General features: G+C 42.0%; 1 protein-coding gene across 12 annotated transcripts in view; it reads right to left on the bottom strand.

Annotated features, from left to right (window-relative positions):
- SYNE1 (spectrin repeat containing nuclear envelope protein 1) overlaps positions 1-16,208 on the bottom strand; it is a 501,907-nt gene that overhangs the window by 231,804 nt on the left and 253,895 nt on the right. For all 12 annotated transcript variants that reach the window (XM_073337684.2, XM_073337695.2, XM_073337685.2 and 9 more), the window contains 8 exons: positions 12,158-12,335; positions 9,910-10,092; positions 7,746-7,889; positions 7,241-7,396; positions 3,902-4,066; positions 2,357-2,529; positions 1,414-1,567; positions 94-237 (listed from right to left, as the gene is read on the bottom strand). In XM_073337684.2, the coding sequence (XP_073193785.2) occupies positions 94-237; positions 1,414-1,567; positions 2,357-2,529; positions 3,902-4,066; positions 7,241-7,396; positions 7,746-7,889; positions 9,910-10,092; positions 12,158-12,335 (1,297 nt within the window). The remainder of the gene's footprint in view (positions 1-93; positions 238-1,413; positions 1,568-2,356; positions 2,530-3,901; positions 4,067-7,240; positions 7,397-7,745; positions 7,890-9,909; positions 10,093-12,157; positions 12,336-16,208) is intronic.

Raw genomic sequence — 16,208 nt, forward strand, 5'->3', positions numbered from 1 at the left:
ACATTAAAAATTCTGAAACAAACAAACAGACCCTCTCTCCCTCCACCCCAAACTCAAAGAAAAACACTGGAGTACTGACAAGATAAACTGTACCATTGTCCTGTCTTTGAGGAACCTGTATCGTTCTTGGAGGTCCTGGAGTTCAAGCTGGGTTACATAATGCTCAGTCATGCCAGTGCCTTTTGCTTCAATGGTCTCTAATAGGCTGCTGTGACTCAACACTTCTTCACTGAGTAACTGCATAACATAGAGTAAATGAACAGGTTTACTAATGATCAATATTCAAACATGTCCAGCGACAGCTTGTTTGTTTGTAAGGTAATTAGTGGGGTTTTTTTGGCCTATTAGTTTGTTGCTTACTTATATTGCTCTTACAGATTCTCTTCTCAATAGGTCTGCACAGGCCTAAGTGACAGTGGAATTTTGCCCACTGAATTTATATGGTTCAAGTTCCTCCAAGTGCAAGACTAATTTCTTCCACCTTGCTATTTCTCTCATAAACACATAGCAGTGTATGCATTAGGGAAAAAAAAATCCAAAGCCAGAGATACCTATCAAAATAGAACTCCACTGCACATACCCCTCTCTCCCTGGGGAGAGGATGAAAGCGGGAATGAATCACAGCCAGATGGTAGCCACATTGCTTACTGCACTACTCAAAAGCACTCAGATATTAAAGTGGTTAAGGATGTGCATGTGTGTAAGAAACTACCTCGCATAAGACTTCACTGGAGAAATAACAGCAATAATGACATTGCATGGCAATTAATAACCACCTGGATTAAGCTCCTGAGGCTTCACTTTGGGCCATTAACTCCTTGTTATTTACTTATATCAATTTACTATTTACTATTATCAAATGTCTGACTCAAAACACATTATTACTTAACTAAATGCAGCGTACGACTATAATGCAGAATGGGACTGATTCACTGTTGCCCAGCACTCTATGTAGTTATATACACCAGCACAGAAACAATGCTGTGAAGTAAAACATGTCCATTCTAATGTCGTAGCATATTGTGCCATTTTGAACAAGAATATGAGAGAATTATGAGAATATAAACTTGAAGAAGATTTATCTCTAAGGCTTTTTTTTAAGTCAGTTGGCCAAAATTTGAACTTCACCCTACCATGGAGAGATTTCCTGTCTAGTATGGTTTGTAGTACTGTTCCTCCCCCCAGCAGTTAATGGCTGCAGCAGCAGAATTTAATGAGGAAACAGGACTTCAATCTGAACAGCTATCTGCCTGATTTCTAGTGCATACACCAGGGCAGAAGCTAAGTATCAAACAGTTGTATCTGTCTGTTTAGACATCATGGTAATATTTATTCCATTATAACATACAATAAAACTATTACTCATACCACCACGGAGGATTTTTCTTAAGATTATAGTAACAGTAAACAAACCTTTGCTTTACTGAGGACAGCTGTTTTTTCCCTCAGCTCTGCACACTGTCTCTCAGAAGCATTCATGCTCGCTTCCACTTTGTCCATCCAGCTGGAAAATTTACGAACATCATCCTGGTAACTTGTCCATTTGGACAGCGCTCCTTCCAGCTGACTACAATTTAAAAATACATATCAGTTGATATTCAGTATCTCATATTATTCTAGCAATTAGATAAGGCAATAAACAGTCATCCAAGTTTTAGGTTTGTTAGGGGGACAGAATGAAAGGAGACATGTAATATGCTGAACTGCCCTATGAAAAGTGCTACAGATCTTGGCTGGCTAATATATAGAAGGGTACCAATATTGAGGCTACTTGCCCACATCTGAAAAGGGACAGTAAAGGACATTAGTGGTGGATACAGGATGCTTGCAGTCCCAGCATCTCCCTCAACCATGTGTGCACTAGCTCTAGTAAATATATGGGTAAAGCATGGTATAAAGGAATAGAATCTATAAGACTTGACTCCAAGTACCATACTTTATATCTCATCATACATTAGGGAGCAGATACTATCTACTGATAAATAGTCTTGATTGTTTGAAACTTGGAAATGTTTGTAATTAGTAATACTCACCATATTTTTGTCCTATGACTACAGGGGTGTTAGCAGGCCACTTCACTTTGAATGGTCCCTTAGAATAGTGCTCACTACTTATGCTAAAATATCTGCTCCACCTTGCATTTAGCTGTGACACACACTCAGTACCTTTCCCAGACCTGAAGAAGAACTCTGTGCAGCTTGAAAGGTTGTCTCTCTCACCAACAGAAGTTGGTCCAATGGAAGATATTACCTCGCCCACCTTGCCTGTCTCGTAATCATATGACTTCTGGAGATAATACTAATATTTTCAACTGTGTTGTCTCCCGTTACCATTCCCCACTCACATCTCTTTTTACCTTTTACAGTGAATGCAAGAGGACAAGAGAGAAGCCCACGTTTCCTTAAGTGTCTGTAACTGTTGTTCAATGACAGGCACTCCTTCCGGAGAAGTGTTTTGCAGAACAGATTCTCCTCTTGTCAGCATCATTTTCATCTGGATTTCCTTCTCCTGCTTCACTGATAACAGTCTCTAGAAAGCAAACAGACCTTGTTCTAGCCTCATTGTTGTGACATGTATGTAGTCCTTCTCCCAAAAAGAGAGGAAATGATTAATAAATGTTACTAGAAAAGAAGTTGCTACACTACACCTTGAATGGATTGTACAAGCTGTTTATTGGGAGGGTGGGCTTGACAGCTGGGTCTCCCTAGTAAAAGAGGCCTTTCAAAGGAAGGGTTTGGGCCATAAGAGAAACCTAGCACTCAGGGAGAGAGAGCGTTTTCCTGGAATCTGGGCAGAAAGGGCTTTGTTCTACAGATTTCCAAGCTGAACACTACAGAGAAAAAGAGAGTGGGAACTAGAACTCTCACTGTCTCTATAGTGATCCATGGAGAACTGGAGATATTTTGTGGTGAAAGAGCCCTTCTGCTCTGGTGCTGAAATAAAACTCAGTTTAAGACCTACCTACAACACTGCGGTGCCTCACTTTTGAAACCCGGTGACCCCAGTATTGCCAGCTCTCACAATTTTATCACATCTTGCAGCATTTGCTGTTTTTCTTAAACCCCAGCTCCTGGAGTTGTGTACGTATGGGATTTTCAGCTTTCATTAAAAATAAAAAGTAACTGTCTAGCTCTTATGGTTGTGCAGAAAAATCAGAAAACGTGAACCCGCCTCAAAACAGAAAGCAAATGAAAAGAATGCTAAATTTATGATTTGATTAAAAATCATGAGATTTCAACTCTCATAATTTTTGGGGCCTGACTCAGGATTTTTAAATGCTGGAGATTGACAATGCTGGGGATGCCCAATGTTACCGACAATAACGTAAACATGATCATCCACCACCTTTTCTTTTTTTTTTTTTTGGTAGAGCATTGCAACGTTTTCTGTACAGTGATATCAGTTGGCATATTCTCTCTAAGCGCAATACTCCCCCCCAACCGTGGTGTTGCAGTGTAACACCCTCAATGCAAGATTCTATCTGAGAGGCACAATCTACCCCTAAATGAGCAATGCATTAGTTACTACAAACAAATAACAAACTACATTAACGGAATGTGATAGTTATACAATACAGCACTTAAGTCACTTGTAACATTTGACACAGTATGATTGTGTAACTAAAAACAATATCATACTTTCTCTATAGCCTTAGTTAACGACGTATCGTCTTGAAATTTTTTTCTTCAATATTTACACCATTTTCCATGTCACAATGGTCCAGTATATCTTTATCTTATCCTTTTTACTCCAAAAGGCAACATTTTTCCAAATGTTTTTTTGAGGTAAATGAAAAATTGGTGTTTGAATTTTGCAAACTTACTTATAGTGGTCACTATTTCATAGCAACTGAAGTAATGTGTCCTGTGTGTGTCATCTTTGTAGCCATTTGTTAACATACCTCCAGCTTTAATATTCTGCTGTCTAGAACACTTTTGTCTGCTGTGGGGAGACAGTAAGATTCCAGCATATGTACTGTATCAGCCATCCAGTCCTGGAGTTCTTTTATGCCATGAGAGAACTGATGGTGCTCTGCGACAATCCTATCCATTCTGGAAACCTTCTCCTGAAATTCATATGGAAATTAACACTGCCAACCATTCCAGTGATTGTTACCGCTCAATATGCACTTAGAGCAGGTGGCTAAACTGTGTCTACCATATTTCATGCATATGTTGCATGCTCAAGTGCGTATACGTGCAGTTATCTGCTTTGCATGAGTGGTGCATGCACCATATGCATGTGCCAATTTTACACTACATTTAGTCCCCCAAATTAGAAGATTTGGCTCTTCAAATGCTCCCTTTTTCAGTCTATGCAATGTATCAATAGATCTAAGTGTATAACAAATCAGTCAGTCTCATAAAAAACTACATTAGCAAAACCATTTGAAGGACTTACTTATAAGTGAGAATTTTTTTTACATAAAGTAGCCATTTTCATTTACATTTTTTCAATTAATAGATTCCATGGTCAGAAGGGACCGCTGTGATAATCTTGTCTACCCACCTGTGTAACACATGCCACAGAACTTCCCCCAAATAATTATCAGAGCAGACTTTTTAGAAAAACATCCACCCTTGATTTAAAAATCGTCAGTGGTGGGGAATCTATAATAAGAACTGGTAAATTGTTCCAATGGTCAATTATTCTCACCATTAAAAATGTATGGCTTAATTGCAGTCTAATTTGTCTACATGCAATTTTCAGTCATTGGATCATATTATTATACCTTTCTCAGCTAGATTGAAGAGCGCATTATTAAATATCTGTTCACCATGCACATATCTAAGATTCTAATCAATTCACCCCTTAACTTTCTCTTTGTTAAGCTAATACATTGAGCTTTTAGAGTCTATCACTGTAAGGCATATTTTCTAATCCTTTAATCATTCTCTGACTCTTCTCTGATCCCTCTCCAAATTATCAACATCCTTCTTGAATTGTGGACACCAGAACTGGACATAGTATTATGTCCAGCAGCAGTCACACAAGTGCCAAATACACAGGTAAAATAATCTCTCTACCTCTACTTGAGATTCCCCTGCTTAAGCTCTTTTGGCCAGAGCATCACATTTGGAGCTCATGTTCAAGTAATTATCTGCTCCCACCACAAAACTTTTTCACAGTTACTGCTCCCCAAGATAGAGTCCCCCATTCTGTAAGGATGGCCTATATTCTCTGTTTCTAATGAATAAATTTACATTTAGCCATATTAAAACATGTAATGTTTGCTTGTGCCCAGTTTACCAACTGACCAAAATCGCTCTGAATCAATGACCTATCTTCATTATTTCCCGCTCCCCAAATTTTTGTGTCATCTGCAAACTTTATCAGGGATGATTTTATGTTTTCTTTTGGGTCACTGATAAAAATATTAAATAGCATAGGGCCAAGAGCTGGTCCCCGAGGGATCCACAGGAAACACAGCCCCTCTATGATAATTCCCCATTTACAATTACATTTTGAGACCTATTAGTTAGCCACTTCAATATATACTATATACAGAACTAAATACAAAGAATTATTAAAATAATATTAGATACTAGGGCTTAACTCCATAAAAATAGGTATACTTCATAGTCTATCATCCTTCTAGAGGAAGGACATAAAACCTGACTTTGTGGACAGTAAATTCACCCCTTAATTTCAGTACTATCTTTAACTTAGCCCATTGGTCTATGTTCTGAAGTGTCATATGGCAGAGAGATTTTGAGTAGTTAATGGACCCCAAATGGCACATAATTTCTCATTTGCATTTGTCTCACTTCAGTTTCCAGCTATTGTTTTTTGTTAGGCCTATTTCCATTTTCTTACACCCTTTTCTTCCACATATGGAGCTTGCCTTACCTTATCCATATCTTCATGGCCTCAGGACTGAATTATTTCAACACACTCCGCACAGGGCTGCCCCCAAAGATCACTTAGGAACTGCGGGCAGTACACAGTGTGAGCACACGCATCTCACAGCTCTGTGCAAGCACTGGTACCCTGCTGACGCTTTGGGTCCAGATCTTTGGGATTGCCCCGTATAAGAAGGTACATAGAGCCAGGGTGTGTGACATGCCACAAACTCCCAGTCTCTGATTTTAAGATATGCAAGGAATTCCATTAGTTTCAACTTGTGAGAATTTCCCCATACTCCTTTTCCCTTCCTTTGTTTTTTTTTTTTATCATGAGGAGCGTGATATGGCCCTATATACAATATTTTTGTATATTATATGACTATATGTTTCATATTTCTCTATTTGTGTACACTTAGTTGACAAATTAACAAACTAGTCATTATTAAAAATAGAAATGAGACACTTTATTAAATGGTCTCATATTAAATGGTCTCCAATAACACACTTCTAATATTCATAATTGTTTATATTACAGTAGTGCCTGCTTGATCTCCAACTGAGATCAAGGCCCCACCATGATAGGCATTGCAGGAGTGATATAGTCCTTGTTCTAAACAGCTTACAATTCAAATAGGCAAGGAAGACAGAAGGTAAGAGGGGAAAGGGAGGCACACAGTGGTGAGCTGACTTGCCCAATGTCACACAGCACGTCAGTGGGATAGATGGGAAACAGATGCAGGTCTCCCAGCCTCAATCCAGTGCCCACTACAGAATGCTACCTCGCTCTGATAACTCAAAAGCCCCTAACAGCTACCAAATGCTTTTTAAAAATGCTGAAACCAATCTACCAACTTCTAGACACAGAAATTCATAATGGAGATATTAAGCTTTAATATGAGGACTGGTTAAGTATTAGCAACATTTCAGTATTGTGATTCTGTATAAAATACCCCCAAGTTTTGAAAAATAATTACCGTACATGCTCCTGGAGATACTGATTATCAAACTAAATTATCCTAAATGCCATAAATCATGGCTTGCTTTTTTCATTCAAAACATCCAAATTTGTTTCATTTAAAACATAACTCCCCGCAAACTACCATTTTTTGCGGGGGGCAGGGAGGAGGGAAGGAATTATATCCCACGTATGTGGACTCTCAGTTTCTCTTCTCAGACCAGTGCATTGGAAAAAACAATTTGCGCAGTGTTCAATCAGGTAGACGATCCACACACACCTTTCCCCTCTATACCACAAGCCTCAGACATAGGATAGAGCAGACATACCATACAATACAGCAGCAGGACAGTTGCGATATTTCAGAATTCAACCATTCGTTTTCACTTGTCACATTCACAAGAACTGCTGGAAAGCGCACACAGTGGGGGTGCATTACCTTGGTTAGATTGCTTAGAGCTAGGTATTGAGAAGATAGCTGAGACACTCTGCGCATAAAGCTTTTGCTGGCAGCTTGCTCCTCCCACAGCTGCTGAGCTTTTTCTTTTAGCCTGTTGAGCTGAGGCTCGTGGCAGCTTATTTCCTCAAGGACAGACTGTAAAGCACAAGCATGTTACTATTAAGTGCGGGTGCAAAAGAGCAAGCAAAAAAGAAAGGAAGCAGCCCTGTTAACATGGAAATTCATGCCCTGGCCATCAGCAAGCATCTTAAAAAAAGGCAACAGTTGATCATTTTGTGCATGATACAGACACAGAAAGGAAACAACACATGTCATCAAGAAGTGCTGAGACACAAAATCTGCCTGAAGATTGAAGTAAGCCCCAAAACTGGATGCGGCCTTTAGCTGGAGATCAGGGTGCCAGCATGATCAAGCATTTATTAGGAATTCATGACACAGGAAACCAGGCTAGGGATGGCTGGATGTGTTTTTAGGCCCTTATCACCTGTAACTTTTGTTGTTCTTTCCTCTTTGCAGGGAGGTCATGCAGTCGACTACTGCTTTCTTGCATCATCTTCTCAGTTGTGTTCAGCCAGTCCTGGAGAGGCTCAGCACTTGCTTCAAAGTCCTTCATCTGGATCTTTAAGTTCTGTGGAGACGTGATGTGCACATTTAAAAAAAAAGTCAGTGCATGACTAAGTTTGCTGCAATGTTATTATGCAAACTATAACCCAAACCCAGAGGTATGCATACACAGGTATGCTAAGGTGTGAAGGGTTCATTTCAGCTCTGCTTTCTCTCCCACCCTGCACAAATGATCAGGAGGAAGGCTACGTTTGGGATCCAGAGTGGGAAAAATGATTTTAAAAAGGACATCTTCACAGCCAAGAGCTTAGCTGAACCATTACTTTCTGATTGTAATTTGCTTTACTTTCAAGTCCTTACAAATAAGCCTTTAAAAGCCCTTGCTGACTGCATATTTTTCCTGTGGACTCCTTCCATTGGCTGAGAGGAGAATATCTAAAACAATCAATGTGGATGAAAAAGCTCTAACCAGCATAATTCAAGTAGTTTAGTTTTCTCTAGTTTTTTTTGACTAATTTTCTTTTCATTCACTTCAGAATGAAAGATTTAGGATATGGGACTGCAACTTCTGGGTTTAGAAGGATTAATCCCCGTCCATGTGAGAACAGCACAGGATGCGTCCACTGTACTGCGTGACATCTCCCCACACATCCACTCTGAGACAAAGAAGCCTAAATCAGTGTAGCTCCATTGTCTTTGGTGCTGATTTACAAGAGGTGAGGATCTGGACCAAAGAGTTTCCTACATTTCCTATCAATGCAATTTAAAACTGACCTAAAAGATATTTTCTGTCTCAACTAGAAGTTAGGGGCTTGAAACTGGAATCACTGGGAGAGATTTTATGGCCTATGTTATGATCATCCAGTTTTAAGTTCTGTGTCATGGCCCCTTCTGGACTTGAAGTATACTGTGTTAGAAAATAAACATCTTTCATAGAATCATAAAATACCAGGGTTGGAAGGGACCTCAGGAGGTCATCTAGTCCAACCCCTGCTCAAAGCAGGGCCAATTTTTGCCCCAGATCACCAAACGGCCCCACAAGGATTGAACTCACAACCCTGGGTTTAGCAGGCCAATGCTCAAATCACTGAGCTATCCTTCCCCGGGATAAAAACTATGCTACTTGAATAAGACCTTTTGAAAGGCGCAGACTACTGTGGTGTCACATTGTATCTATGATTAAAATATTTGCTTGGGTAAATCTTAATTACGTTTCAGTGGGACAAACTTGGTCTAGTGATTGCATGAAGGCCCAGATTCTGATAGCAAGGTACTATTAAACACGAGTAAGACTATTTGAGCTGGCCCATTTAAATCCGTCGAACTACTCATGGAGCAAGGGTATCAGAGTCTTGCACTAACACAGTGTATTTTCATGCACCTTAGCTATTTGGTGTATTGGATGAAGCTCAAACTGCTGAGGTTGAGTCAGATTCCACCATCCTCTATCTTGACTAGCACATCACTATGTGAGCTATGATATTTAAATTAATGGGATGACTTGTTTGGTAAAGAACTACTCAATAGGAGTAAGGGTGACAGAATCTGACCCTCTGAGCTTAGCCATTTTCCAGTTGCATCATTTAGGGGCACTTAGAACTAGTTATCATAGAGCCATAGATTCCAAGGCCAGAAGGGAGAACTACATTATCTAGTCTGACATACTGTCTATCACAGGCCACTACCACCACCCAGCATCTGTACACTAAATCTCAACCAAAATTAGGCCAAAATATTACAGCCCACAGGAGATTAAACTATTATATGTGATAGGCAGAGAATAGGAGGGACCGAGACACAATAATACCCACTTAAACCCAGCAAGTGACCCACACTCCATGCTGTTGAGAAAGGCGACTCTCCCATCCCCCACAATCCACTGCCAATGTGACCTAGGGAAAAATTCCTTCCTGATGTCACATATGGGTGATCAATTAGACCCTGAGCACATGAGCAAGAACCAGACAGCAAAGCTGACCTTCCTCAGTAACAAGAAATGTAAAGCACTCAGTCTATCAAGATGCATGTAATAAGAAAAGAAAAGGTTTCTATTCAATCCATTTCCTGTTTGACTGGCTCCATACCTCCAAAGCAGATTCCTTCTGGTGCAGGGTGGAGAGAAAATTTTTCCAGTCTTCTTTAGCAGTAACAACTTTGGCCTGGATAACTTTAGCCTTTTCTTGGGGCAGAATAGTGCTCAGCAATTCTCCCTTGAACACCACAATGTTTAGTTTACGCTGGCCATTTTCACTTTCAGATAAGGATTCCTTGGCAAAAGAAATTAGCCAATTAGATAGATAATGTTATAGATAATGTGCAGAAAGAGTTTTCACAATCACACCAACTCATGTTTGTTTAAATGCATTCCACTTTATACCCAGTAAAAATCAGAGGCTTTAGGGACAGCAACAACCTAGACCAGAGGTACCACGAGCCTAAACGAAAGGGATACTAACAAGCTCGGACTGTGTGAGAATTCATAAAATGACCCATTCTTTACTGGGATAGGATACCGCTTTGAAAATCTCAATGTGTTGCAAGAAGCAATATTAGGGATTCAGTAGGTGGCAGGTAGACTTTGCTCAGAGTAGATATTGAACGAATACCCAGGCATGGTGGTCTGAGTTACTTTGCTACTGGAGAGATCATCTTTGAGGTGACACATACAGTGTAACTCACTTGGAATCTTCAATAACCACATAGGCCACATAACCCTGCTATTCGGGACAAACGCTAATTGTGGTAGTTACATTCTCCTTAGTTACTTCCACAATTCAAGGTATTCTGCACTTCATGGAGCTATTGCATAATGTGGATATTTCAAATTCCACCTCAGAAGTACCTGTATTTCAGTTATGGGTGAAATTTCTGTGTATAATTGTAAAAGTATTTTGTGAATCTTTGGATTGAAAGGAAATATATAACTACAGATATTTATTATGATGATGATCAGAATTGCCATAATATAAAGCTTCTGGTTCACAATTACCTTACCAAATTACTTCCAGATTAAGTTATGGGCTTAATGCAAAAAATTAATGGGTGAAGTTCTGTGTTACACAGGAAGTCAGACTAGATGATCAGAATGGCCCCTTCTGTCTCCAAAATCTGTGAGTGAAAACCTAGCCCCACTGAGGTCAATGGAAGTTTTACATTATGAACCTATGAATGTTTACTGACATCAAACAGGCTAATGGATTCCTAACTGTTGGAGGGATTAAGGAATGAAAGTGAACGTGGTTTCTTGAGAAATGCCAGGAAGTATGAGCAGAAGTTCTTTTATGTAGAATGTGTATACTGTGCATAGCAATCATGAATTTATGCAGAAGGTGAGCAAATGGTTATTTTAATCATGCAAGGTTTTCATGATGAATAAAAATTGCTTGTCACTGCTTGAATGACAAATGGGCTGACATTTCTGTTATTCCCAAACATCATTACCAGAAACAGCCAAATAATTTTCTCCTAAAGTGGGATTCCTTCGATGAAAAAGTGGAGACATTAATCCAACATTAAGCAAAATTTTAAGTACAATTCCAAGGGGAAAATTATCTCTTTTGGGACTTGGAATCTGCAGATAAACTATTGAAGAAGGATTAGTATTACCTTTAACTGAAAATATACAAGTTAATTGCCTGCTGGCATGTTTGTGGTCCTTTACTTACATTATAAAGATTATATTCATACATGATGAAAAGTTTGCAGAAACTATTACTTTGAAATAGTTTCAGGTACCACATAATGGTCTTGCCTTCCATTTTGTATTGTTGTTTTACAAACATTTTCCTATTTTTAAAACATATGTTTCCTCTGTGTCACTGTGTGAAAGACCCAGATGGATGGAGGAAACTGACTATGAGTAGGTCTAAATTTAATCGCACAGTGTGACTGTGGCTCAAGCTGACATACCTGAGCTAACATTAATTTAGCTGGCTTGGGTCCCCAAATGGTGAAGCTCTGGCAGAATGGGTTTCTGCGCAGGCTGAACAAGCCTATCCAAAACCCTGGATAGGTCACTCCTGCACTACTGAGATTTGAGCTAGCTAGAGTAAGGTTTGCTCAGGTCTGTGAGTTTGGGCTGTAATCACACCCTGTGTTTACAGTATAGACATATCCTACAATGTGGAAAATAGTGAAAATGGCTATCCACAAAATAAACAAACCAAACAGAGAAAAAAAATAATTCTCTAGTCCTTCTCACTTATAGTCATAATTAGTCTTGCTGTAACAACAGTAAACTAAAAATAGTAAGTAAACAAAATTCAGACAGATGTGTTGGTTTTAAGCTAATCATGTCCCTCTTAAATCAGTATCTGATTCTGGTGCAATTACCTGTATTTTCTGTAGACTTGTCAGTGCTTCATTGATATTTTGAGGCATGTCAAAACATTTGGCAGTGGTGATTTTTGAACTGACCAGCCACTGTTGGAAGTCCCTGAAAGCTGTCCGGAATCTCTGCTGCAAAACCTGCTCTTTATTCTGACAGCCCTTTGAAGCTTGTAGACAGAGGCTGAGTTTGTCATTTTACAGAGTTAAATGAAAACAGGGGGGGATGGGAGATTCAATTAGATACAATGAAATAGGCATTTCCACAGGTATTACACTAAGACTCATATTATATATACTTTGAGACTAAAAGCAACTGAACAATTTGTTTAGGGTTAGATTGTGTTCTTATCTTATATGGCCACGGGGGAAAAAGCCACCACCTCCTGCAAAACCTAACAGGTCTAGAGTGCATACTTCCCACCACCAAAAGCAAGTAAGAGGGAGTGAGCAGAGCCTTGGCTCCACCCCCAAAGTGCACCGGCCAGCAGAGCTGAGCCAAAGTGAGAGCGGCCAGGGAGGAGGGAGTAAAATGAGCAGGGAAAGAGCTGTTGCAACTTAATTCCTCCCAGGAAAAAAGGAAAAGCAGGGGAGGAATTGTGATGCTGAGTCACAGATTTTTCCCAGGGCTCATTCTGATGAGTAATACCCTTGCTAGAGCTGGGTGACTTTTTCCACATGAATAGTTTGTTCACCAAAAAAAAAAATAATGAGATTTTGGTAGACTAGAACCTCTTCATGAATTCAACAGCAATTCACTAAGTAGTTTTGGCCACTCCCCCCCCCCCAGAATTTAGGTACTGTTTACAAAATGGCCAGTGGTGATGCTTCAGCCATCCTTATAACTCTTAGCTAAGTGTTCAAGGCACTCACTTGGCATGTGGAAGACCCAAGTTCAATTCCCTCTGTGATGGGGAGTCAAGTTGGGGTGCCCCCATCAGCCTATTGCTGGCTTTGTACACCCTATCGTCAGGATTCCCTGTTATGTGGGTGATTTCGGCCAAGTGGGTCTCGGCCCTGACAGGGTCACTTAACCGACTAGTCCATGGTCTCTGAGCAGACAACAGAAACAAACAGCAGGGGGGACAGGCAATAGTACCTAGCAGCAATTGGGTTGCAGTCCCTGGGCAGGTACATAAACAGTCTAGGGCCCTGCAGCCCCCAGCACTTGGTGAATTAGCCTCCTGGGCACAGCAAAGCAGCAATCAGGCTGCAGCCCTGTGGTGGCGCAAAACAGACAGTCTGTAGGCCTTACTTCCCTCTGGGCTGGGACACAGAGCAGGCAGCAGCCACTTCAGCGGCTGGCGACTTGGCTTCCCTAGCAGTCTCTGCTGTTGGCAAGTCACCTGGAGCGTAGTCCAGGTCTTCAGGCTCTACCACCAGGAGCGTCGCAGGAACTGGAAGTGTACATCCTTCCTCCTCTGGCGCCCACCCTGACTGAGCTGGACTGACTCCTTTTATCTGGCTTCTTCACCTGGAGCATGCACAGCAAGGGAAAGGGGGCATGGCCGCCTGGGCCCACAATGATTGGCACGCCCCCAGCGGCGAAGTGTGGGATTGGTACACCCCATCACACACCCTACCCCTCAAGTCCAGATCAGACAGTTGCCCCCCATCCTGTCCTCTCCTCCCTCCCATCCAGGAAAAGAAGTCAGCATTTGCGTGGGCTTGGCCCAGGTGGTGAAGTACCTCAAATTGGTAGGGTTGGAGGGCAACGTACCATCTCATAATCCTGGCATTAGTTTTCTTTCCATAGAATGGAGACATCGCAGGGATGCATGACCTGTGAAAAGTTGGAAGGGATTCCCCAACAGGTAGTACCATAGGGCTTCAACAGCCCATTTCACAGCCAGCCCCTCTTTTTCTATTGTGGAGTAGCTTGTCTCGTGATGGAATAACCTTCCACTCAGATAGAGCATCAGGTGCTCCTCCCCCTCATGCTCTTGCGACAGGACTGCTCCAAGGCCTACCTCTGAAGCACTGGTCTGGAGTATAAACCTTTTTGAAAAATCTGGGTGAAAAATGACTGGCTCCTGACTTAACCACCTCCTCAAGGTGTGGAAAGCGTATTCGCAGTCCCTAGACCACTGTACTCTCTTGGATTGAGTTTTTCATCAGGTCTGTTAGGGGTGCTGTTAATGTGGCAAACGCTGGAAGAAAACGTCTGTAGTAGCCGGCCAAGCTCAAAAACTGTCTCATCTGCCTCTTGGTTGTGGGGGTTGGACAGTCTCTCAGGGCTTAGACCTTATCCATGAGTGGGCACAGCTGCCCCACCCCACCGTGTATCCCAGATATGTTACCTCCTTTTGTTCTAGGTGACACCTGGAAAAGCCATATTGATGGCCAAACCCTCCAAGGGCTTGCAGCACCCCAGTGAGATGTCTAAGATGGTCATCCCAGCTGGTATTGTATATCACTATATCGTCGATATAGACCGCTGCATATTGCTTGTGTGGCCGCAGTAGCTGTTCCATAAGCCTCTGAAAGGTCACAGCGGCCCCATGTAGCCCAAATGGCATGGTCATAAATTGGAAGAGGCAGAACAGTATGGCAAAAGCTGTCTTCTCCTGGGAAGCAGGTGTCAGGGGAATTTGCCAGTATCTCTTTGTTAGATCGAGAGTAGATATGAGCTCGGCATTCCCCAACTGTTCCAGAATCTCTTCTACCCATAGCATAGGGTATGCATCAAAGCAGGAGATCACATTTACTTTTTGAAAATCTATGCAGAACCTTGTGAACCAGTCTGGTTTTAGAACAGGACTTCTCCACTCACTATGGGACTCTTCCATGACCCCCAAGGCTAGCTTCACCTCAAGTTCTTCTTTGACGATCCCCCGCATCTTCCAGGGCAATGACCGGTGATGATCTCGCACCCTCTGTCCTGGGCTCGTAGCTATGTGATGGTATGCCATCTTTGCCCATCCGGGATGGGGTGATAGAACAGCTGGAAAGGACTGGGTCAGTCGTTGCAGTTGTTGTCATTGTTCTTCATTGAGCTCCTGCCCAATGACCATTGCTGTGTCGATGGGGGTGGGGGGTTCAATGCGTCTGGTCCTAATTCAGGGTCAGCCAGGTAAGGTGCAATTACATGCCCTTCTGGGCCCTCCAGGCCTTTAGAGGTTGATGTGGTACACTCTAATATTGTGTCACCATCCTCGTAATCTACCAGTCTCACCCTTCGGACCACTTCAAATGGTCCCTGCCATTTGGCTAACAGTTTGGACTCAGATGAGGGGAGTAATAACAAGACACAATCACTGGGTTTGAAGGTCTGGAGATGGGTGCCCTGGGTGTATCTCTGTCTCAGATCTGTTAGGCTTTCATTAGATTATCGTGGGCAAACCCTCCGAGCCTCTTAAGGTACTCCCGCAGCTGTAATATATATGGAACTGACCCGGTAACTCGGGACTCTTGTTTCTCCCAGGTCTTGTGAAGGAGGTCCAGGATCCCCCTGGGTTGCCTCCTGAAAGACAGTTCAAATGGAGAGAACCCCTTAGACACTTGGGGTACCTCCTGTATTGTGAACGGCAAGTCAGGTAACAGTTTATCCCAATGTTGTGGGTCGTCCTCCACGAATTTACAGAGCATTGATTTCAAGGTCCCAGTAAAACTCTTGACTAAGCCATCGGTCCGGGGATGACAGACAGAAGTCTTCAGGGCCTGGATGTTTAGTAGCTTGCATAGCTTCGCCATTAGTCGATATGAAAAGTTGGCGCCCCAATCTGTCAGTATCTCTTTTGGTATCCCGACTTGGGCAAACATTTTCAAGAGTTCCTTTGCTATGACAGTTGCAGTCGCAGCCTCAGGGTATCAGGTTTCATAGTCTACCACCACCAATATGTAGCGGAACCCCGAACCGCTCTTCTCGAAGGGCCCAATTAGGTCCATGCCTATCCTCTCATATGACACTCCTACCACTGGGTGGGGGGTCGGGGCGCCTTGGGTATCCCTCTGGGACTGGGCCTTTGGCTCTCTGGGCAGTAGACACACAAGTCACTCTCTTCCCTATGGATGCCGGGCCAGAAAAACCTAAGGGCCACCTGGTGTGGGGTCTTCT

The sequence above is a fragment of the Lepidochelys kempii genome, chromosome 3 (assembly GCF_965140285.1).
Source record: "Lepidochelys kempii isolate rLepKem1 chromosome 3, rLepKem1.hap1, whole genome shotgun sequence".
NCBI classification, from domain to species: domain Eukaryota; kingdom Metazoa; phylum Chordata; order Testudines; family Cheloniidae; genus Lepidochelys; species Lepidochelys kempii.